Source organism: Lissotriton vulgaris, chromosome 7 (genome assembly GCF_964263255.1).
Source record: "Lissotriton vulgaris chromosome 7, aLisVul1.2, whole genome shotgun sequence".
In the NCBI taxonomy this organism is placed as follows: Eukaryota; Metazoa; Chordata; class Amphibia; order Caudata; family Salamandridae; genus Lissotriton; species Lissotriton vulgaris.
Window position 1 is genome coordinate 793258376 of NC_141695.1, and position 23674 is coordinate 793282049.

Below are 23674 nucleotides of genomic sequence, written 5' to 3' on the forward strand. Positions count from 1 at the left end.
TTAAAGCCATTAAAACATGTTTGTTGTAATTATATATGGTTTGATCAGTATGTTTGAAATGCACAATTTATCACTATTTTCTTGCATTGACTTTAAGGATAGGTTATGCCTCCATTGGTTGACCCTCTCTGCCTCTAGAAGGGCAGATCTCATTGCGTCCCTGGATGGTGCATCTGTACAATTTACAGAATCAGTTCTAACATGTAATAACATGGCTCATGTCTTTAATGCAGAAGTGTTCTATGTGGGACCACAAAGGTTTTCCTCTTCTTCGTCTAACATTGCTCATACATGTACGGAATTTAAGTGCAATTTTAATGTCACCTAGATGTTAAATCTTTTTCTGGTAGAAACCTGTGCAAAAAGAAGTGTACTATTCTGTTTTACTCTATGTAGTGATATTTCTGTCCCAGAGTAAGAGGGCGCTGATGGAGCTACTTTGAGGCTAAGTGCTTGTTGGGGCATTTGCGCTTGATTGGGTTTCCCTGGACTGATGATGTCAATTAGACGATGCCGTTAGAAGTCATGACATTTGTGTTGTCATACTTTGTGTGTGATGCTCTTGTTGGTCACCTTTTTGTGGCACAGGGCTGAAAGAATACCTTGCTGAAGCCTGGATATGTGTGTGACTTGAGATGCGCTCATCCCACGGCAGAGTGCTGTATGGGAGTCACTCACCTGCGCTTCTCTGGTAGAGCTGAGAGGATTGTGTTATGTACAAAAGGCCAGCCTGTGTAACTGGACATTGCATACCATCAGCAGACCTGACCCCGGGCAAGCTGGTACAAATCATATCAGATGTGGCGGTGGTGTGCAAAACGTGGCTTTGATTAGAAAGGCCTGCGGTAGCAATAAACTGTAAGTGGCTAATGGCCTAACAGGCCACCTCACTACTTGTCAATCGACACACCCTCACATCTTCCCCTTACAAGCACCCATCCCAAACATCCTACAGTCTTGCCCTGTCCTTTATCTTCTATTTTTGTCATCTGATCATCTTGCTGTCACCTTCCATTCATTCTATTACTGTCCTTCACTTACTATCCTAAATCCTTCCATTTCCCCTGATATCCTTCTCTTCTGACCCCACGCTGGCTCATTTCATAAGTGGTCATGGCAACTATCCTGTGGCCTCTCCAAGTTATCCCCATGTCTGGATGGCAACCACTGCAGTGCTAGCTTGTCCCACCACCAGCCATTACAACCCCAGTCTCAGACCTACCTTACAAAGAAGTGTGTGCAAAAATCCCAAATTTACACTAGACTGACTTGAAAAAGTGGAAAACACACTCGGACTACCAAAACACACCTAATTGGCCTAAAATATCAGAGCTGTGGCGGGATAAAGCACCCTCTAGCGGCTTCCAGGTGGGCTGTCAAATTAGCAAGGATGAAGCCTTCTCCTGTGTATCATGCCTTAGTACCCTAAATCCCACCCTGTTTCTATCTAGCTAATCAAGCTCCATCAATTGCCCAAAAGCCCTAGGGACACCATTTCCAAAGCTTCCTCTCCACCGAGCATCCCTTGCAGTCTTGGTCCCCTGCCTCAAGTATTGCATTCAAACACTTAACAGGTCCATCAGAAGTCAACCTTTTTAAACCCATCTCAATACCCTATGCCATGCCTTTTCTTAGACTCCAGGGAAATCTGTGGTTTGAACCCTTAAAGGGGCCTACCTTTGCTTTTGCATTTCTTATTCTGTTTCTCGTCTTGTATATCGCAACATCTCTCATTTTGTCTCTTATTCCTTGTGTCTCTCTTTCTTCTAACTCAGATATACCTATCACCATCTTCTTTCTTTCTTTCTTTCTTGCTGTCTTTCTTTCTTGCTTTCTTTCTTTCTTTCTTTTCCGTCTTCAAAATCTCTTCTTTACTACACCCTTGTCTCCCAATTCCATAATTTTCCTCTGCTTATCTTTCCCTCGCTGTCAGGCAGTGGACCTCCTCCAAACACCATCAGGTGTGTCTCTCTGGTCCCTATTGGGTCTGCCCACCCTACACCCTTTCTGCACTTAGACTGTAGAGCTACGGTCATGTGTCCTGTGATGTTTGACTTCTTCCTCCTCGAGGTCCTGGCTGCCTAAGTACCGAGTCCTGCCTTTACCTTCATCTCCTCCCACTGCAGGAATTCCTCCTCTGTCTGCTCTTATGTAGATAGCTTAGTCATATTTCTATGTATCTGGCCATTCAGTCCTATTCTATGAATACATATTGTTGCCTGATTGGTGGGCACTCGTCACATATTTCCTTGTGGCTGTATGATATTGTTCACCTACCTGAGGGAGTTCCATAGCCCACGCTTCTTCTGGGTAAAGTACACCAAGGTAAACAGTGACATCCACACCACACCCACCGTTTGGGTCTGTTAGGTCGTACACCACAATCCTGCACTGCCACTGCTACAACCACTCGCCTCACAGCTACAACTTCAAAGGAAATGCCCTTTATACGACTTCTTGAACAACCTTCATATTCCCCTCCATATCTGAAGCAACCCATAATAAACCACAGGCAGTGGTTGCTAGATAAAGCCGTGCTTTTGACTACTTATAATCACAGCTAAGATTATTTTGCATTTATTATATTAACAATAGTTTTATAGTCCTTTACTCATCACCTCTTAAATTATTTTGCATTATTCTGTAAACAATATGTTTATGTACCTTTAGTCACTTTTCATGTTAATGTGTGCCTTTTTATATAAGAATTGTCAGTTCGAATGATTTTGCATACACATCATACCTATTCATATTTTGGGTTGCCAGACAAAGCTTTCTTCACTATGAAGTTGGACTTGTAATCCTATGTTGGGTTGCTAAACAAAGCCATTTGTTTAGTTTAACGTCTATACATTTTTGCTTTGTGTTGTTACATCTCTTTCTGCCTGATTGATGATGATTAGATCACTGTATTGACAACTATGATACGATTGGTCATATGCTTTGAACCATTGTGTCTTATAATTGCTATGAATATTCCTTTATTTCCATTGGCACTTTGTTTTTCATCCCGTTTTGATAGTGGTGAGTTGGGGCTTTGGAAGTAGGCTTGAGCAATGGAACATTTTTTGCAGTCCCCTGCAATGCTCTGCATTCTTTTGGTGAGGAAGGGTGTGATCCATTTGAGGGCATCTCCATGGATCCCCATCTGGTGTAGTTGTTTTAGGAGTGTTTAGTGGGAGACTATCGAAGGCTGCTGAGACGTCGAGGAGGATCAGGGCAGCTGCTTCTCCCTTGTCTAGGAGAGACCTGATGTCCTCCGGGGCTATGATTTGCACAGAACCCAATTTCGATGGGTCCAGGAGGTTGTGACTCTCTAGGTGGGTGGTGAGTTGGTAGTTGATAGCGTTTTCCAGAGCTTTCACGGGCAAGGGTAGTAAGGAGATAGGCCGGTCGTTTTTTAGCTCTTCCGGGTCTGCAGAGGGTTTTTTGAGAAGTTTGATTTCTGCATGTTTCCGTTCCTCTGGAAAGATGTTCAGGATGGTGGTGAGTTCTCTGCTGAAATTGTCACTTTACCATTATTAGTATGGCTCCATTGTGATTATTTTTACTCTCACAGTAAGTAGCCCTCTGAGGCCCTCATAGGCCGGAGGAGGCCGGGCCGGGCAATCCCTCATTTGGTTCATTGGACTTACGGACTTTCTACAGGAATAGGTCAGTTATTGTTATTGTTATATGTACCCGGGCTCGCCCCCACTCCAATAATATAGCTTACTTAATCGTATCACTCATAATAGCGTAGGCAGTTTCCAGCACAGGCTCGTACATATCTATTGTTCCAAGTGTGTTTCGGGGGTATATTCTCAGAGTTAACCTAGTAACATGTCTACTACTACCCCCATAGTAACATCCCAAGTAGCTGGAGGAGATAAACAAGGGACATTGGACAATTTTCTCATCAGGGCTTCTGCAGCATCCGATAGAGAGACAGCACTTGCTGAACGAAGAGCTAAAAGGCGTCGCTCTATTGAGCTAATTAAAAACAAACGCTCCTCATTGGGCCCGCTGCAGCAAGCTATGTCTCCGATACCTACTGTGCAGGAAGATAGTGCGGGATCAGACACATTGCTTGGAGAAAGTATTCCCTTACTACTTCAAGATGTTACTCCCCCTCCTGACCATAACAACGACCCGCTTATAAATTTTACCGTCTCCTCAGATAACTTGACTCGTGAAACTGACATCTTGGTTGATATTTCAACACCACAAGCAGAGCACGTTAATAAATGTCACAAACCCCGTAAAAATTTACGACAACAAGGCCCTCCACCAAAAAGAAGAAGAAAGGGGGGGAGAAGACCACAGGAAACTAAGACCAATACAATAGATTTACCCAAAACTAAGAGTTTACCTTCTAATGTTTCTACTTCATTAGTGTCAGGGACTGACTTATCTCTCCCTCCAACTAATCCCCCGATAGTTTCCTCAAGTGACGATTTAATGGGTAACCTAGAAAAACAAATTAGATCCTTTATATTGCCTTTGGTAGCAAGGCCGCAAAAAATAGGACAGCAGCTGGAATACCTAGAACAGGCAATCGATGTAATTAAAGTAGGAGTCCAGATAACCCCGGCACCACCACCAGTTCCTATTAGTATTAGCACTGTTTCTCTCCAAACTGTAACTGATCAATCAGTAGCAAAAGCTAAAACCAAACTGATAAAACAATTAACTCCGAAACCCCCAAAATCAATACCCACTGGAAAATCTTTGCAAAAGACAACAAACACCACAAAGGGGACCCAGGCAGGTTTTAAACCTAACCCCCAGGAAAAATCTATAACTAATTCCATAGAAAATCCATCTGCTAATAATGAACGGGAAGACATACCAAGGCTATCCCATTCAAAGAGATTTAAAGTAGACTTACCCCCGGAAGCAGCCCCTCTAGTGGTAGTCCTTACTGGAGTCCCGGCTCTGGAGAAGGGCAAAAATGAAAATCACACACAACTAAAAAATAAAGTCATATTTTGGCTTAGGAAGAACCGACCTCTTCCCCCCAATATGAACAGTGAGATTTTACATGCTAGACGCCTTCCCTGGCTTGGCCCAAGCATATAAAACATCACAGGGGATATAATTATAATAAACTTTAGAGATGCTAGGGCAGTCAGATATATATTAGACTGGTTCCCCAACGAGGACAGTAATGCTATTACAGCTCGCGATCTGACTTATTTTTACCCCAGAAACTTGATAACTTCCCCTTACAATTTTATCCTGCCATCTAATCACTATGATGACTACACAACACTAGCACCCCGCCGAGAGAAGGGCTGCTATGGACCTCAATTAAATTATCAACCTGATCATTTTGGTTCCTTCTTACGATTCCAGGATGTCCCCCCTAGACTTTTACACTTACCTCCTATTGATAACCATAGACCCCCACTCCACCTCCAAAATGATTACTTTAGGTCCTCAGGTACTCAGTATCCTTCATCATGGGTAAATTCTCAAAGACAGGATTACAATTTACAATATAAACCGTCCATTAGGCCATTCCTGATCCCCACTTATAACCGATTTAATGTCCTATCAGGAATGGACGACATAGAATGACTGAGAAATATCCCTACTCTCGAGGATAATTCTAATCTGCACCCTACCGATGACTTAATGGTAGATAATAAAGCACAAATATTGGTGGATTCTGGTGGTAGTACAGTGTCCCCTAGTGTGTGTAAAACAAATGCTTTGGATGCCAGTAGTCTTATTGTAGGGACCAGGACTTCCTCAAAAGACCCCTCACCTGTGTCGAGGGTCAAACCTTTAAAAACTTACACCAATTCAAACCAATCGCACTCTTTTTCTAATGCCCTATCAATCAGTTCTCAGACTCTCTGTATTACATTTTGGAATATAGCAGGATTGCGCTCCAAAACCGACCAACCTAACTGGCTAGATAAAATCAGAAACTATAATATAATATGTTGCCAGGAAACATGGTCGGTATCTGCTATTCACCTACAGGGGTATAGATTGTATAATTCGAGCGCACGTCCTTCTCCCTGTGGTAGGCCTAAGGGTGGCCTATTGATTTATGTATCCAATACCCTTCTATTAAAGGCAATCGTGGAAATAGCATCCGAAGAGAACTATCAGATACTGAAGTTTACAACGTTCCAAGGGCATATATATTTTCTAGTACATTTTTATAATAATCTGCCACTATCAGACTTCCGTATGGTCCTAAAAAGGTTAATCCTCGTCCTGGATGAGCATAAAAAAAATGTCCCTCTTCGATCTTAAAATTAATCTGGGGAGGTGATTTTAACATTACTCTATGCAAAGAGTTTAAAAATCCAAGTTATGGTATTACTGACGAGGGAGGGAGACCACTGACGCACTTCGTACATTCTAGCGTTGGGAACATTTTAAATGAAGCGTTCTTTTCCCTAGGATTGGGGTTCGCAAATGAATTAGTTGACCCCCAATTGATTTTTCCACCACTTTTCATGGCAGGGGCTGTCAAAGTATAATTGACTTTATCCTGATCTCCAACTCAATGAAGGATGAGTTACTGTCATTTTTAACTGGAGACGACATTAGCAGCGACCATTTCCCTAACAGTGTCACTATGTTAATGCAACCAGTATGCAATGTATCTGGTAACCATGGGCTATTAACCCAAAAGGCGATTAGCATAGACAAAATAAATGGCTACTCAGTTAAATGGACCAAAGTAGACCCGGATGCCATTACAACCGCGGTCATTACCAAAGCCTATCCTATGCTAGAAACCTGTCTAAACCCGGATTCCCCGGCTGAACAGATCCTGACTAGTTTCATAACCATTACAAAGGTAATTAGTAAAGAGCTTCAACGTAAACAAAAACAGTCACTGCATCATGATAAAGGGTGGTTTAACACTGCCTGCCGCAAGGCACTATCAAATTTAAAAAAGGCCCTATGCAACTCTGTGAGAGACAAACCAGAAATTAGGAAGTTGAGGAAGCGCTATAACTTGGCCAAAAAAGAATGTATGAAAGAAAGGAAAAAAAGCCCTGTGGGAGAAGCTCTTTGAGAGCTGCAACAGAAAGGACAGCGAAACTTTTTGGAATGTGGTTAATTCACCTTTCCTAAATGAGGGGAACACTAGACCCACCATCGAAGTGGCATTCACAGCAGAGGGATGGGTCTCCCACTTTTCCAAAATATTTACAGCAGAAGGTGTATATTCGAATGTACGTGGAGAGGACCCTATCATCCCCTCTCCACCTTATCCCATCGAACTATCCTTTAGCCACGCTGAAGTAATTAACGCACTGACATCCTCTAAGTCTGGTAAAGCCCCCGGGCCGGACGGCGTACCTCTGGATATATACAGACATACTCAGGAACTCTGGACGCCAGTGCTGACCCGAGTAATTGAAGCAGCTTTAAAAGGGGGTCTTTTAAAATCCCGGTCAAGCTCTATCCTGCTGCCCATCTTCAAGAAGGGTGACCGAAATAATCCAGCATGCTACAGGCCCATCTCACACCTGGATTCTCTCGGCAAAGTTGCTGGCCATCTGGTATTAGACAGGTTGCGGGCCTGGTCTTAGGATAATAACATTATGACAGACCTGCAATACGGGTTCAGGGAGGGACTGGGTACTGTGGAGCAGGCGTTAAATCTCTCGCTACTTATTGGGAAATACACCCAGGCCAAGAAAGGCAATCTCCACCTAGTCTATGTCGATCTGACCGCAGCCTTTGACTGCGTCTCTCACTCAAAGCTGTGGTCAATTTTAACTGACCTGGGTGTAGACCCCCCAATAATATCTTTTTTACGAGAGTTGTATTCAGAAGCAGTGGCCAGGGTGAGATTCGGGGTAAACGGTGAGCTTACCCCCCCTTTTTCAGTTTCTAAGGGTGTCAGACAAGGGTGTGTCCTGGCCCCCTTCTTATTCAACCTTTATACAAATGGACTCGAGAAAGCCATGTTAGAAGGAAGTCAGGACCTGCCAAAAATTGCCCGTCGTCCCATCCCCGCGTTACTTTATGCGGACGACGCGGTGATCATGGCACGCACCCCACTACAGCTCCAAAAACAGTTAAATTCTTACTGCAATTTTATGACCTCACTGGGGCTAATGGTAAATATCAAAAAAACATTTGTCATGCACACTAGAAAAAAGACTACCAGGCAAAAACTGATATTTATTGACAAAGCAAAACTGGCTTGCACTAAATCCTATCCATACTTAGGGATCCTTTTTGATAACATCTCCTCTTGGAAACAGGCCATCCTCAGCAGGCATCTTTTGTTTTTGAGAGCTACTTCCGCCCTTATCGGCTTCTCCCGCAAAATAGGGAAGCCCCCTCCAACTGAACTAATTCAAATATACAACGCAAAGTGTCAAAGTGTAGCTGTATATGGAGCTGGGGTTTGGGGTTCTGTATCAGTGGATACCTTACAGAGGGTAGAAAATAAATGTATCTGTTAATTGTTGGCTGTTCCGATATGTTCCCCAACGTTTGCATCTCATACTGAACTGGGCATGGACTACATTGCTGATTACATTAAAATGCAGCCAATTTTATTGTGGCACCGTGTCTGGACAACGGAGCAATGTTTTCTAACACAGGGGCTACTGACAGATTGTTTAAGCCTTGATAACTGGTCAGACATTCCGTGGCTGTGTTTTGTACATAACTTTTTTAAAGATATGGATCTTTCTATTTATTTCACTGAACCCTATGTTTTAACTACTATCTCAAGAAAGTCACTTAGGACGTTCTGTCTGTCACACTTAAGAGAATTACGAACAGCTACAGAAATGCACAAAGCATCTAGTCGACACATTGTAACAATCCAAAGTACTCAGGGCATCCAAACATATCTCACTTTTTGTCTGACCAGCTACGAAAAATGTTTATTGACTCGATTCAGGTTCAACACATTTTTTCGATTAGTTACATTCCCAAAGAGACAAGATTGGTCAAACTCAATTATTCGATGTCCCTGTGATGGTATCTCGGAACAGACTACTATTCATGTATTACTGTTTTGTAATTTTTATAAAGTACCCCGTAAGCGTTGGCTCATCCCATTGCTACGATCACAGGGTTTGCGCAGATGCCGCCCTGCATTCTTGGCTTTACAATTCCTTGACTCAGTATCGAATGCAAAAACCATAGTAATGTACCTTAAAAATGGTTTGAAAATCCGTAGGAATCTTGATCAACCGTAGTTTCTATGTGGTACAACATCAGACGGCCCAATATAGATTTGTGCACTGTATTCTTGCCTGGAATTGGTCAAAGACATTAATTTCTATGTTTGAATTTTAAACTCAAATTTTATTCGCAAAATTTTATCTATGTAAAGACTTTATTCTGGCCATGTAATTCATTGTTTAATAATATTCTTAAAATTATTTTTAATAATTGTGTAAGAAATTGTTTGTTGATGTCGCTTTTATGATTTTAATCTGTCTTAAAATCGAATACAGTTTTTACTACTACTTACTCTCACTACAAGTTACCTTTATTTATCAGCTTGTAAGCACTGTTTGAGCACCGATAACTTTCTGATGTATCAGTAAATTAATTTGTATAATTGCAAAGAATGTGCAATTTCTCACATTTATTTCAGCAATTGGTTTGCCCTTTGAATTGCTTCAGGGATGTATTTCCCTTTATATAAGGCAATTGTATGGTTTAATGTTGTACTTACTGCATGAGACCATTGTTTTTTATGCTTCTAGTACCCTTGGTTCCAGGTGGTGTATAACTGAGCCACCCTTGTTCCTCCATAGTAACATAATCAACCATAGCCAATTAACTATAGATACTGCAGCGCTACACACATTATTTAGACCAACACACATTTAAGTACTTAAATGGGACTACCTCACTCAGTACTACTTACCAGTTTTAATGCTGTTTCATATTGTTAATAGTAAGGCTATGAAACAGATAGCTAAATCACAATTTCCAGTGATAACAGATTGCTAAATCTATGCATTACTGCTGATACATGTTGTGTTGATTCCTTGGATAAAGAAGGAGCTCATACTCAATGTACTCTGCCCCCTTAAACCTTATCAAGTCCCACTCCCAGGACTATCTATGAAGTCCAACACATTGTACCTATATGTATTTCTTTTGATCTATCGGAATATTGATCTGAAAAAAATGAGTTGGGTGCCACACCTGGGTGTATTTGCTTCTCTCCAACTTGATATATGCTGAACAATTATGCTAATTTCACACCTATTTCCGTCTTTTAGACTGATTAGTTTCTACCATCTAACAGTGGGGCAGACCACATATGGCAACTCCTCCATGATGTTCCCCGTACTACTATATCCTCTCCCTTGCCTCCAGCAGCCTTCCTTATCCTCCCGAAGGCCCCTTTTCTTTCTTTCCATTAATGGTTCATATAGCTCCCTTTGTCGCCAGAGTCACCAAGCCCCCTGCATTCCTCTGGGAGAAAGAATGAAAGGTCCCTTCGGTCTGTCATCCCATCCACTACCACTCTTGACACCACAACCTGATCGAAGGGATCAGAGTTTCAAATGACAACAATGACACTTATTTTACCATTGTGATTCCAACACCAAAATACTTGTCTTAATTATCACCGTATCACATAGGTGCTACCTCCTCTGTGGTGCACCTTTCACCTCCCTGAGAAGCCTCCTGATATCTGGGCTTTAGAGGCAAACACATTGTTGCTGGCTTAAGATTTGACTTTTCAAGTAAATTTCACTCACTCATGCCTTTCCTTTACCTTCAAGGCATCCCACAGCTCACATTATCGACCTTCTCTCTCTACAAATTAAAAGGCTATCAAGCAACTACTTCTATGGAGTGTGAGGTAATTTTAGAAAGAAAAGCGCAATGAACAGAAAAGGTAGTATGGAAAAATGAAAGCCAATTCTCCATGCTTACACATGCCTTGTTCTTTTCTTGCCACTGTCCTGAACAGCGGACGACGGGGGATTTGAGAGCGATGTGTACAATAATACCGCCGTCAAGACCCCGAACCTGAGCGCCTTGGCACAGCGGAGTGTCATCTTCCAGAACGCCTTCACGTCCGTCAGCAGCTGCTCGCCCAGCAGGTCTGCCATTCTGACCGGACTGCCACAGGTAGGGTAACTCCTGAGATCGTGAGTACATTTGTTGTATGGTTCAACTCAGTCCCCAGTGGGGCCTGTGAAGATATGGTATGGAGTTACTAAACCATGTCTAAGCCAAAGGCTTGTGTTGTCGCCTGAAGCAGCTCACCCTCTACATAATCATAAAGGTTTACGTTAATGTAGATGGAGGGTGCTTGGTACATTGGTTGGGCTTTTTACCATGTACAGTTCTATATTCAACTTTATCAATGAAAACTCACAGGGTTTTTAATTGTGCATGACAATGATCAAGGAAATAAATCAATAGCTTTCGTCTTAACGAAGTAGTCTCCTAAGCACTTGTATTTGCAAGTACTAATATAATTTAGCTGTCTTTGTGTTTGTGTGTGAGTGTGTGTGTATGTGTGGGTGTGTATATATGTTTATATACACGCACACAAACATATATATATTTGTCCATCACTCGAAGAATAGTGATGAAAATCCTTTAATTACCCATAATGTGAAACCAAACGGATAATGCCAGCGGGTTTCAACCTTGAGGTATTGGTTATGGCTATTTATTCGTTTCTCAGTGTCACCTTTTTATACTTGCCCAATTCTGCCTATTATGATGCATGTAGGGAATTGTAATTCACACTTTCAAAAAATAGTAAATGAATTGCGTAACACACCCATGGATAAAGGAAAATGATAAACAGTGTATCTGATCAGTTTGTATGATAATTGTGGTTACTTTGAGTATATATTTATATAAGGAATGTGAATATCAGTTACTGCATCTATTTGGGAACTGAATGTCCCAAGTATTGTTTTCAACCCATTGTAGCCTGACTGGATGTCAGTGTGAATGATTTCTCAATTAGTGGCCGAGTTGACTATTATTAATTTGTATTATAGCCTAATTTGCATATTCTTCAAGTTACTCATTTCTTTGAGGTTGGTTATTTCAAATTAGTGATCTGTCATAATCAATAATCTGTGGATTTAATGTATTGCATGCGGATTATGATCCTCTTCACTTATCTTCATTAGTTACCATACTTTTAAACCTTGGACTATTCACACAGTCTCTGATGAAATTCGTTGGTGTTATCTGTTTGCTCTCATTACGGATAATTAACCGATTTACATCACTGTTCTCCGAATACCACGTTATCTTTGAACAAATTTAGTAACAGGAGTTGTTTAGAGGTTGACTTTGGCAGTCATGTTAACTGAAGCCTAGTTATGTTAACTAAGGCACATTTAAGTCAAGCACTATTTTTTTTAATGAGAAACATGCTCACATAATAGTGCAAGAGCTTGAAAAGTACAGTTGCCTAGCAGTCTTTGGTAATAAAAAAACATAAAATATTCATATAAATATCTAGAGAGTCTTTGGGTCCGCTATCTTCTGTCTGTTGGAGTGTCAGTCACATCTGCTTCTACCAATAACAGCATTCTGCATGAACCTATGTCTACTATTGGCTCTATAGCCATCATATAACAGCATTTTTCCTGATCCCATGTGAACATCCACCAGGAAACTAATATCATTCAGTGTTTCGGCTGGTGGCCACTCTTTTAGTTTTCCTTTTTTGCTTTTGTAGGTCACCTTTCATGGCTTCCCTTTTCTTACGAGCTTTGTGCAGCTGTACAGACTGTCCTACCTGGCCACTCGCTTGTGGCTCATTTCATCTGCATTGTGCTACATCATGTGCAGGATATTGCATTAAATAAAGTTCACACCACTACAGCTGTCTGGTAAATTAATGTATAATTCAACAGAATTTTCATGTTGTGCATTCTCATTGTTGAATATAGCATAAGAGATCAAGGTGCTCACAAATTGGTGTTAAGTGCAGACACAGAGTTTGTGACAATGGCTGCCTTTATAATCTGTATATTTCCCAGGTATATTATTATAGTAATTATTATTAATCCTTAACATGGCAATCCATGAAAAAAATCAACATTTACATGACCCCTAGTCAGTAGGTTGCTAAAGCAGGTCTTCTTCAGGGCAGAGTAATTGATGCACATCAATCTGTAAGAACATATTATGTATACATGAGTTAATCAAGTTGCAAACAGATCCAAGGATTTCTTTTTTTGTATGGGAAGTCAAAGTACAGGCTTATACAATATAGAAAACACACAAACCTATCTGTCCCAGACGGTCCAAATGGAGGGGTTTGTCATTCACAAGGCAACATGGGACTGGGCACCTATATTCCACAAATGAATTTGAGCAGACAGTATGAAATCCCCTTGGAGCTGTGGAAATGAACCAATAGTGCTTGTCAATTACAACATCCCCAAACCACAGAGGAGGAGTAGGTTAAACTGATGTGAGGGCACCTGTGCTAAGATAAGAAACAAGAGAATATACCAGAAAACTGTGCATTCCCATAGCTGGCGTAAAAAAATAGATGTGTCTACTGTGCCGAGGTAGAAGAGTCCGGAGTGTCATCCCTGTGTTATTTCAGACAAGTACACTGGTGTCTAATCACTAAGCACTAATACGTGCAAGATTAGTGTACCACAAATATATTTAAGAAAATGACATTTAAAAGTAGATAACCTCCATTTTATAGCAGTTTTATCCTAAAATATGCTTGGGTAAGGTCAAAGCTGAAAAAAACACCCTGTTCCCATATTCTAGACACTACAACGTTTATTTTCATCCTAAAATATGCTTGGGATTGTCTCGTAGTGCAACATGATAAAAAAAATTACAAACAAGGATGGAGGTGCGGGGTGGGGGAAAAGGGGCAGTGGGGGATGCGGGGCAAAGCAACCAAGGCCCAAATAAACCAAATAAAATCTGTGGTGGCTCCAAAAGCACACACAACGCTACTGCCTCGAAAAAAATATAAAATATGAAACATGGAGCGCAGCGACCGTGAAGCAGGCGCCATTGTGATCAAACAAAAGCTGCGTTCTCTTCAAAAGCATATCATTAAACAAAGTTTGTTTACACACGCATACACATTACCTTCTGTTTGGAAAATACAAATGCTGCCAAATAAGCGTGGTTTGATCAAAAAGCACAGAAAAACCACATTCCTAAAACACAAGCCAAGAACAATAAAAAAATTGTGTGCCAAAACTATCATACATAGACAGGAGGGAATGAGTACATGTAATAGAGCCAGTCGACATGGGAGGGAACCAAACACCAAAAGGGGAGACAAATACAACCAATGTAGCACTGAAAAGCCAGGATTTCAGAATGGCACACAAAAGAACAAATTAAAAATTATGAGCGTGCTCGAAGCCGACAGAGTAGATACAGCATGTTTCAAAGAGACCTAAAAAAAATACCACTGTGATAATGGCAGACCTTATTTCTAGAAGCTGATACATTTGGAAGAGACTTTCCTGGATATCTGCTAATAGGCAACACATCATTTAAAAGCCACAATTGAATCTTTTAATTTATCTTCCATATGTTTGTTGAAGTTTGTGTCCGTGTTTTATTGCTGTTAGGTAATTGGGTGAATGCACAAATGAGTCAGTGGGTGATGTATGAATGAAAGGATGAGTGACAGAGTGCATGTATGGTAACATATTCAGTGCCTAAATTCATCAGTGAATAAGAGGCACTTTCAGTTATAAGCCAGACCTATGGTAATTGCCAATGCTTGTTTGTAAGCTGGCATCTGTTCTACTAAACTTCAAAAAAGTGTCTGTGGCAGAGAAGAGCAGAAGGTTGCAAAATACAGGAAAAACGCACATTGAGTAGAATGAAGCAAGTTTCAGGATTGAAAACATTAGTTCAGGCAGACTGGCCTTAGAGCGCGCTCCTGTTAGTTTCAGTTTCACAGATGACAACATGCACAAACTTTAGAGAGAGATTTCAGTTTCGCAGACCTCTAGTAAACTAAAACAAGTGCAATTGTTTAGTACTGAAATAGTGACTCTGCTAGTACTGTAAACAGTGCTTAATTTGTAAATGAATAAGTGCCAAAGCCCTTGTCCGGAGGCCCACTGCTGCTTGCACCACCCATTGCCTTTTCCAGCACTGCCTGTGGCAGTACCAAAAGAAAAACAAACCATCACACACTCACAAGCGTGACATTTTAGACTATTTCAGGCCCCAAAGCTATAAAAATGACTTGGACGGCAGGTATTGGTAATTCTTAATATATTTTTTTAATTAAATTTTTGTTTATTGAGCATCCATCAGACAAGTTACATAGCAATAAACCAGGTGGGACGTGCAAGCCCCGGGGTCAAATTCAAACCACTAAGGGGAGTTCAGTTTCAAGAGTTCCGTGGATACGGCACACCCCTCCTGATAATATATAGATGCCTTTGTCAGTGTCCTGACCAAGCAAAGTCCCTTCCCCCCTGCCCAGGACCCCCATCCCCCCCTCCCCTTTCCCGGTGGTGGTGAATATTAATCAAACGAAAAATGACTGTAACAAGGCTTCCTCCGACATCTGAATTTATCAAGGCGGACTCAAGAACGTTGCATCCATTGGGTCGTGAGCCCTCTGGGCTCCCCTTGCTGTAGTTTAGATCTGGAAAAGGTGCATAGCCCTGGTCGAGGGAGGACAAACTGCTGCCTGTGGACCTTGTGAAAGGAACCGAACTAATGGCCCCCACTTGTGTTCAAAGGCTGTGTAATTGTCTCTGAAAATGTCAGCAAGCTGTTCCATAACCGGGCATGCCAAAGAGAAATTGCAGGGGTGCCTGGTTTTTTCCATGGTGCCGCTATTGTAAGTTTGGCCGCCCCCAGACAAGTCCACAGGATAACCTTTCCGGAGTTTGAAGTGTGATCTATCTCTGGATCTCGGAGGCCTAACAGGGCGCCCCCAATATCCGAGGGTATCGGGTACCCAAGCATCTCTTTGATGTGGAACAGAATTTCCTCCCAGAAAGGCCGGATACTAGGACAGTCCCACCAGATGTTGCGAAAGTCCCCTCTCTCCCCGTATCCCCGCCAGCAGAGATCGGATGTGTCAGGGAAGATCCTCCGGAGCTTGGTAGGGTATAAGTACCAATCCAGCAGCGTTTTGTAGTGAGCTTCTCTCAGAGCTATGGATTTGTTGTGCCTAGAGAGATCCCCCATAAATGCTTCCACTCTTCCTCTGTGATATCCCGCCTCAGCACCCGCTCCCAAAAGGACTTGTAGCGTGCTCGTGGTGTATGTAAAGTGGACAGCAGCAGAGCGTAGAGGGAGGAGGTGGCACCTTTCTTAGAACCCGCCCTGTGGATCACCAAAGACTCCATTGTTGTTAGTTCTCTTGCGGCGGCCTCTTTTATGTGTGGAAGCGTGACCCAGTGTTTAAGCTGTAGTTAATGGTAGTGCTCACTAGAGGGGATCAGAAATTCCCATTGACAGCTCTCGAATGTTCGTATGTCGTAGTTGTGGAAAAGGTCTGAGAGTTTAAGGCAACCCACCTCCCTCCAACAGTCAAAAGGCCTGTAGTATTTCCTTATAAATGAGGAAGCAGGGTAGATTTTGAATTTGGGTTTATTCACATCCAAAGGATCCCATCCAACAGCTGCCAGAGCCAGTTACAACTGAGCAGTATTCTTCCAGTACTCCATGACCTCACCACACTCTAGACTACTGTGGGCCTGGAACATGAGCCACATTACAGTCTATGAAATACAGAATATCACACATCTCCCTCCTATAATAACTATGTACAAAGCTAAAAAGCATCATCTCAGATAAAGCTTTAAATAACATCACAAATAATCATTCAGATAAGATGGACGTTTTGAAGCCCTCGATGAGCGACGAAGAAGATCACATTCCTTTCTGCCAATACTTCCGTCTTCATTCCCTTTCACTAAAGTATCATGCTCACTAATTTCCTTGCCATTGTTGCAACTTGAGCTTACTATGACCACTCTATTTAGATTCCATATTCTGTGATCCTGAGTTTTCACAGCATTATTAAAAACCTTTGTAACCAACATAGGTTTGAGAAACTTTGAATTGCCACCACCAAACAAACCAGGTCGTTTAATTGCCACCCAATCACCTACCCTAACCACCGTTCTCTTACAGATTTTTTAAAGTCAAAGTTATTCTTCCTTTGCTGTGCTTTATATTCTTCCCTATCATGCAATTCTTTTTCATCAAGACTCTCACTTCTCCCTTACATTCTACAATAATCATTAACCCAAAAAGGTTCCAAACATGTGTTAGTAAATCTACCACGATACAGAAAGAAAGGAGATTTCCCAGTAGTGGAATGAGGTGTTACTTCACTCTTCCAATCAAGATGCATGGATTTAGCAAGAACAATGGTTTCTTTCAACACCTTGTTATACATCTCAATCATGCCATTAGCCTCAGGATGATATAACACACAAGTTTTATGTGCTATGGCCTTTTTTCCAAGAAAATCTTCCATTTCCCTGGAAATCAATTGTACACCATTATCCGCCAAAATTGATTTTGGATTACATTCTCTAGCAAATAATTCCTTCAAACACCTTATTACATTATGTGTCTCCACACTGGACAAAAAGAAAACCTCAGGCCACCTAGAAAACATGTCCATGATAACCAAGAGAAAAGTTTGAGAGCCATTACTATGGATTGGTCCTAAGATATCCAAAGCAATATTTTCCCATGGACCTTTAGGACGTCTTCTTACTTGTCATCACCTTTAGAGCCTTCCAGTTCCAAGGACCAAGATATCTGTCTAATGGCTTCAAACGCTATCTGCCAGCACGCTGTTTAAGGTCTGCCAATCAAAACCTCTTGGTAACTCCTAGATTCAGATTAGCCACCAAAGGGGAGAAATCTCTTTTTGTATTAGGAGCAAGAGCTTGGAATAAATTTCCAGCTCAACTTCGGCGTACAGCCAAGGAGAGTGAATTTAGGAAATCTTTGAAGACTTGGATCTTCTCACTCTCAGATGCCGCTTGTAGGGCATTAGTGTAAAGCTTGCAATACGTTGAAGTTGCCTTCTGTCCATCAACCTTTTCCAGCGGGGTTGGATGTTGAGCGCCAAGATGCTCCTTGGAGCGAAAGCAGCGCTATGTAAGTGTGATTTTACATTACATCACATTACATTACCATAGGTTGGACATGAGGAAATTTGGATTTGTCACTAAGACCACAAGAAATGCAATCTCAAATTTCTCTCTTAAAGAATTTATCCATCGCTGGCCACCAATACGAACTTCGTAACCTTTCTTTGGTTTTAGTGATACCAGAATGTGAAACATGATCCATGTCTAGCAACTCTTTCCTAATGCTAGCAGGAGGAATTGACCTCGTACCACGAAAAAGAATCCCTCTATTGACTGACAATTTGTGTCTCACATGCCAAAATGGACTTGTGTCTAAAGAACCAACCTTAGCACTATACCAATTACCACTCAGCAATGATAAAACCTCCATCAAAGTATTGTCCTGGGTCACTTCTCTAACCCATCTCTCTTCAGATATACATGCCAGATCTAATGCACAAACAAATTCTTCCTCCAACACCTTATCTTCATCCCCTGAATCATCACTGTCATTGGTATAGACTTGATCCCCACAAGGAACCAAACGGGAGAGAACATCAGCAATTTTATTTTCCACTCCCGGAATGTACCTAATACAAAATGAATACTCCTGCAATCCCATTATCCATTTAGTGTTGCGGCCTGAAATTAAATATAACCCTTTCTTCTCAAAAATCTCCACTAAGGGCTTGTGATCAGTCCTGACCTCAAATTCCATACCCCACAGAAATTTCTTTAGCTTCTTGACTGCCCAAAATACCCCCAAGGCTTTTCTTTCTACCACAGAGTATCTAGACTCCGGATCCCTTAAACTTCGAGACAAGAACATTATAGTTTTCAATCCTGATGGGCCATATTGTTGTAGAACCGCTCCCAACCCCTTCTCACTAGCGTCCGTCGTGAGAATTGGTTTAGGAGAGGTATCATAACTTTGTAACGAAGGAGCATTTTTCAAACATTCTTTTACTCTTGCAAACTCAGCATCACATTCAGAAGACCATTTATAACTAACACCTTTCTTCAATAAACATCTCATGTTGGCAGTGGTTTCTGCAAAGTTCTTAACAAATTTCGCATAATATTCCACCATGCCTAAGATCTTCATCAATTCTTCCTTATTATTGGAAGGACTCATATTTTGTATGGTACCCACCATGTCTTCCCTAGGCCTAACACCATGTGCATTATTCATATGACCAAGATAGTTTATAGAGTTTGCACGGAATTTACATTTCTCCTTTTTCACAGTGAGGTTATATTCGTTCAACCTACTTAAAACAGATTTTAATCTTACATCATGTTCATCCATATTATTGGCGAATATCAAGGTGTCATCTTGATAGATGCATACCCCTGGTAACCCTTTTAATACATTTTCCATGACTCTTTGGAATACCGAAGAGAGAGAGACAAGGCCAAATGGTATCCTCTTAAACCTAAAAGTACCAAAAGGCGTAATGAATGCTGTCAGATCTCTGCTACTCTGTTCTAGCTCTATTTAATGGTACGCAGATGTTAAGTCAATGGTACTAAAAAACTTAGCACCACCCAACAAGACCAGCATTTCATTTATTTTAGGTAACGGATATTTGTCAATAACCACATTCTTATTAAGTTGGCGTAAATCAATGCACAGGCGAAGATCGCCATTCGGTTTTCTTGCGGCCACCACTGGAGCCAACCACTCCATCCCTTCAACCTCTTCAATTATTCCACCTTCTTTCAATTTTTCTAACTCCTTTTGCATATCTTCTGTAACTGCCAATGGAACGTTTCTGACCCTACAACATATTGGAAAATAATTATTCTTTAACTTAATTTTGTGTGGATACCCTTTTAAACATCCCAGCTCATGCTTGAACACATTGGGAAATTCCTTAATGAGAGATTTCAAATATTCACTCCTCGTATCATCAGGAGTAACAGTGTGCTTCTTATCCAAGACCAACACATTACAGTTCCTACATCTAGAAGGAGAATCAGATTTCTGAATAGCACAAACATTTTCTCTGATTTGAATAGGAGGATCTGCATTTGGATCTAAGTCCACTCCTAAGTCCCCTTGGTGGAGCCAACTAATCAAACTGTCACCCCTTTTTGATATGTATATTTTCCCTGCTACCATTCTGTTCTTGTACTCAATAACACCCCTAAAGTAGCCAAGAAGTTTTATCGGTTCACCCCCATAGGCTAAAGGTATTATATCTGGCTTGAAAAGTTTGATTTTATTCTCAAGCTTTCGATTGTAAAACTCATTCAAAACAATAGTAATCTTTGCCCCAGAGTCAAAGAGCACTCTTGTTGATTCCCCATCAATGAGGATATCATCGAATGGACAATTCTTCCTCTTAGAAAGATCTTGAATCTGAACAACAATTTGTCCGCAGTCAAAGTCATCAGAAGACAACTCTGAATTGTCCTCATACACCTCAACTTTCTTAACCCTTGGAGTCATTTTAGTCCTACATGTTTTGGAAAAATTACCCTTTTTTTTACACTTTGAGCAAATGTGATTAAATGCAGGGCATCTGCTATCATTTGCCAAATGCCCCATCTTGACGCTCCTAAAACATTTCAAAGTTCTGACTTTATCCTTGCTTTTAAATTTATCATTCTTAAACTCTCTATTTGTTTTTACATCAACATCAGAACTGACGCATCAACGCATTTTAAAGAGTGTTCTATTATTTTTGCAACACCAAGAACCTCTTCAAGAGTAGGATCATCCTGAAGCCATAATTCCTCCCTAACCTTTTCCATGTTACATCATAACATAAACGGATCCCGTATATGTTCATCAGTCAAATTGTCATATTTGCATGATGAAGCCAACTTCCTGAAATCTGTTATATAAGTTTCAACAGTTTCCCCTTCCTTTTGAGTACGTTTCCCAAAATGGTACCTCTCAAGAATAGTACTAATCTTAGGCAGATAATGATTATCCAATTTACAAATACAAACTTCGTACTCATTCAAACCATTAGACTCTGAGACAGATAAATCTGGAAGATTATCGAACACATCTTGAACTTCGGACCCTAAGCAATGCAGAAGAAGTGATGTTTTCCTTTCTGCACTTAATGATGTTCCACAAACCTTAGCATACCTTTCAAAAACATGCTTCCACTTTTTCCATCTAATTGGTGGTTCCCCACGGGTATTAAGGAAGAAGGGTGCTGCTGTAACATTCTGCATTTTTGAATGCTAAAATTCACAAAATTACGATTATAAAGATGAGAAAATATCATGCATCATAAATGAAACATAACCATAAGCTTATTAAAATGAAGTAAAACTGTAGTATGACTAATACAGAACTACATGATGATTTTAAGTTTTCACAGAAATTGTACATTGAACGCGTGCAAATCGCTGTAGAAATCCTGAAAATCGATCTGCAAACAGTCTGAAGAATGTTAGATTTGCCACACACAATTTCGATCCTCTAGTGAGCAAATCGCTGCAAAACACTTTGAAAAACTCCAAAACCAAAAAGAAAAAAAAGGCAAAACTCACAGTTTATTTCAGGAGAATGAAATCGAAAGACTGTTGTCCCTGAACACGAAGAATAAAATCAGAAGAAGAAGAAGAATACTTCACCGTCGATCGTCACCATGAACATACTCCATAACTAAGCAACCGTAATCCCAAAATGACCGCCGTGACGTCACAACGCAAAACACGTCATTACGCGTTACGTGGACGTGCTGGATGACAGTGCTCATTGACGCTTTATCTTCAAAGAAGAAACGTAGACACCGGAGAATGCCGAGAAGAAATGGCCTTGAACAATGCAGACTCTCTCGCGGATCTAAGGATTCTTTCAAACGCTGCACACGAAGAATCCACAGTGACCGTTTCAATAGAGACACAGTAAGCCAGTGTTTACCTTTGAAATCTTCAGTACTTCGAAGTATATTTAAGCTGTTTTAACAATTGAAATCAGTATTTCGAAGTATATTAAAGCAGTTGTAACGATTGGAATATCACAATCAATATCAATATCTTTATGAAAACATCTCCAAAGCATTGTAGGCTGTAGATTCTGGAATTTTACATATGAATAACGCAAGAAAATGTCAAAAATTGCGCAAATTTAGCAGGAATTCAAGTTTAAGAGATAAATAGCACCCATAACCGTCTGGAATCCAAAATGATAATTACAGATGTTACAGAGATCTAGGATGAAGTGCTATGTATATTTTAAATTTATATATAGCAGTAAGTGGCAAAGCTCAAATCCCACTAGACCCACATTACTTGAGGTCCACAGCACAGCATGTAGAATAAATAAAGTCATGTAAATAGGTGCAGCCTCACCTCAAATGAATTTATAAAGTTGAAGAAAAATTCAAGACAGTATCTGAGTTGAGATCCTTTGAAGCTGCCGACTACGCCAGTGTAGTATTTCCATATAAATGAAGAAGCAGGGTAGATTTAGAATTTAAGTTTATTTACATCCAAAGGATCCCATCCAACAGCTGCCAAAGCCAGCTACAACCACCCCATATGGAGCGCCCCACGATGGTGCGGTCTTTGTGGAGCCAGTGTTTATCGCACTCCTGTGCTGTCGATTCGGTCACCACACACAGCTAGGCCGCTTGATAGTACAATGTGAAATCTGGAAGGGCTACCCCTCCCTCCCTCCTTCCTAGGTTTCCTCAGCCCATGGTAAGGTAGGCGAGCCCTTCCCCCCCCTGCCAAATAAAATTAATGACCAAGGAACGAAGACGCGGCAAGAGGTCATGCTCCAAGGAGATAGGCAGGGCCTGGAATAAGTAGAGTAGTTTGGGAAGGACTATAATTTTGACTGTGTTGATCCGCCCTAAGCATGAGATGTAGAGAAGCTTCTACCTTTTAAAATCCTGTTGCAGCTGCGTCACTAAGGGGGGATAGTTAGCCCAATATAGATCCCCAATTTTAACTGTGAGAAAGACACCCAGGTAGAGAAGAGAGTGCTTGGCCCATTGGAAGGGTGTTTGGGCCTTCAATCGTGTTACCTCACCTGCAGGAAGCATGAGGTGAAATGGATGATTTCAATCAATCAATCAATCAAAACATTTGTAGAGCGCACTACTCACCCGTAGGGGTCTCAAGGCGCTGGGGGAAGGGGGGGGGGAGGGGGAGGAGGAGTGCCGCTACTGCTCGAAGAGCCAGGTCTTCGAGAAATGTACCTTGAATCTTGCTACTTGTTCAAAGCTAACCAGCTCCCTTTGCACTGCCTGAAGGGATGAGGCAGGCTCTATGAGAGTGAGGAGAATATCATCTGCGAACAGGAACACTTTGTGCTCAATGTCACTGAATTTAATTCCCCTTATCTCCTCATTGGCCCAAAAACGTGCAGCAAGAGGCTCTATATTGAGAGCGAACAGGAGGGGAGAAAGGGGGCACCCCTGTCGCGTGCCCCTACTGAGAATAAAAGGGAGAGAAGGAGACCTGTTCACCATCACTCGAGAACTCGGGAAATGGTAATTGGCCTTAACCATGTGGAAGAAGGTTTCACCAAAGCCAAAGTGCTGTATGGCGAGTAATAGGAACGGGTTTCAGAAAGGAGAGGGTACCCCACTTCCCCAGGGAACAGGGTAGAAGGACAATTAGTCAAAGAGGGAGATCCCTGGAGTCGAATAGTCGAC

General features: G+C 41.3%; 1 protein-coding gene across 1 annotated transcript in view; it reads left to right on the top strand.

Annotated features, from left to right (window-relative positions):
- The window catches only part of SGSH (N-sulfoglucosamine sulfohydrolase), a 275269-nt gene that overhangs the window by 34048 nt on the left and 217547 nt on the right, over nt 1-23674 (top strand). Inside the window, exon 2 of the mRNA XM_086931051.1 lies at nt 10922-11082. Coding sequence (XP_086787177.1) covers nt 10922-11082 — 161 coding nt within the window. The remainder of the gene's footprint in view (nt 1-10921; nt 11083-23674) is intronic.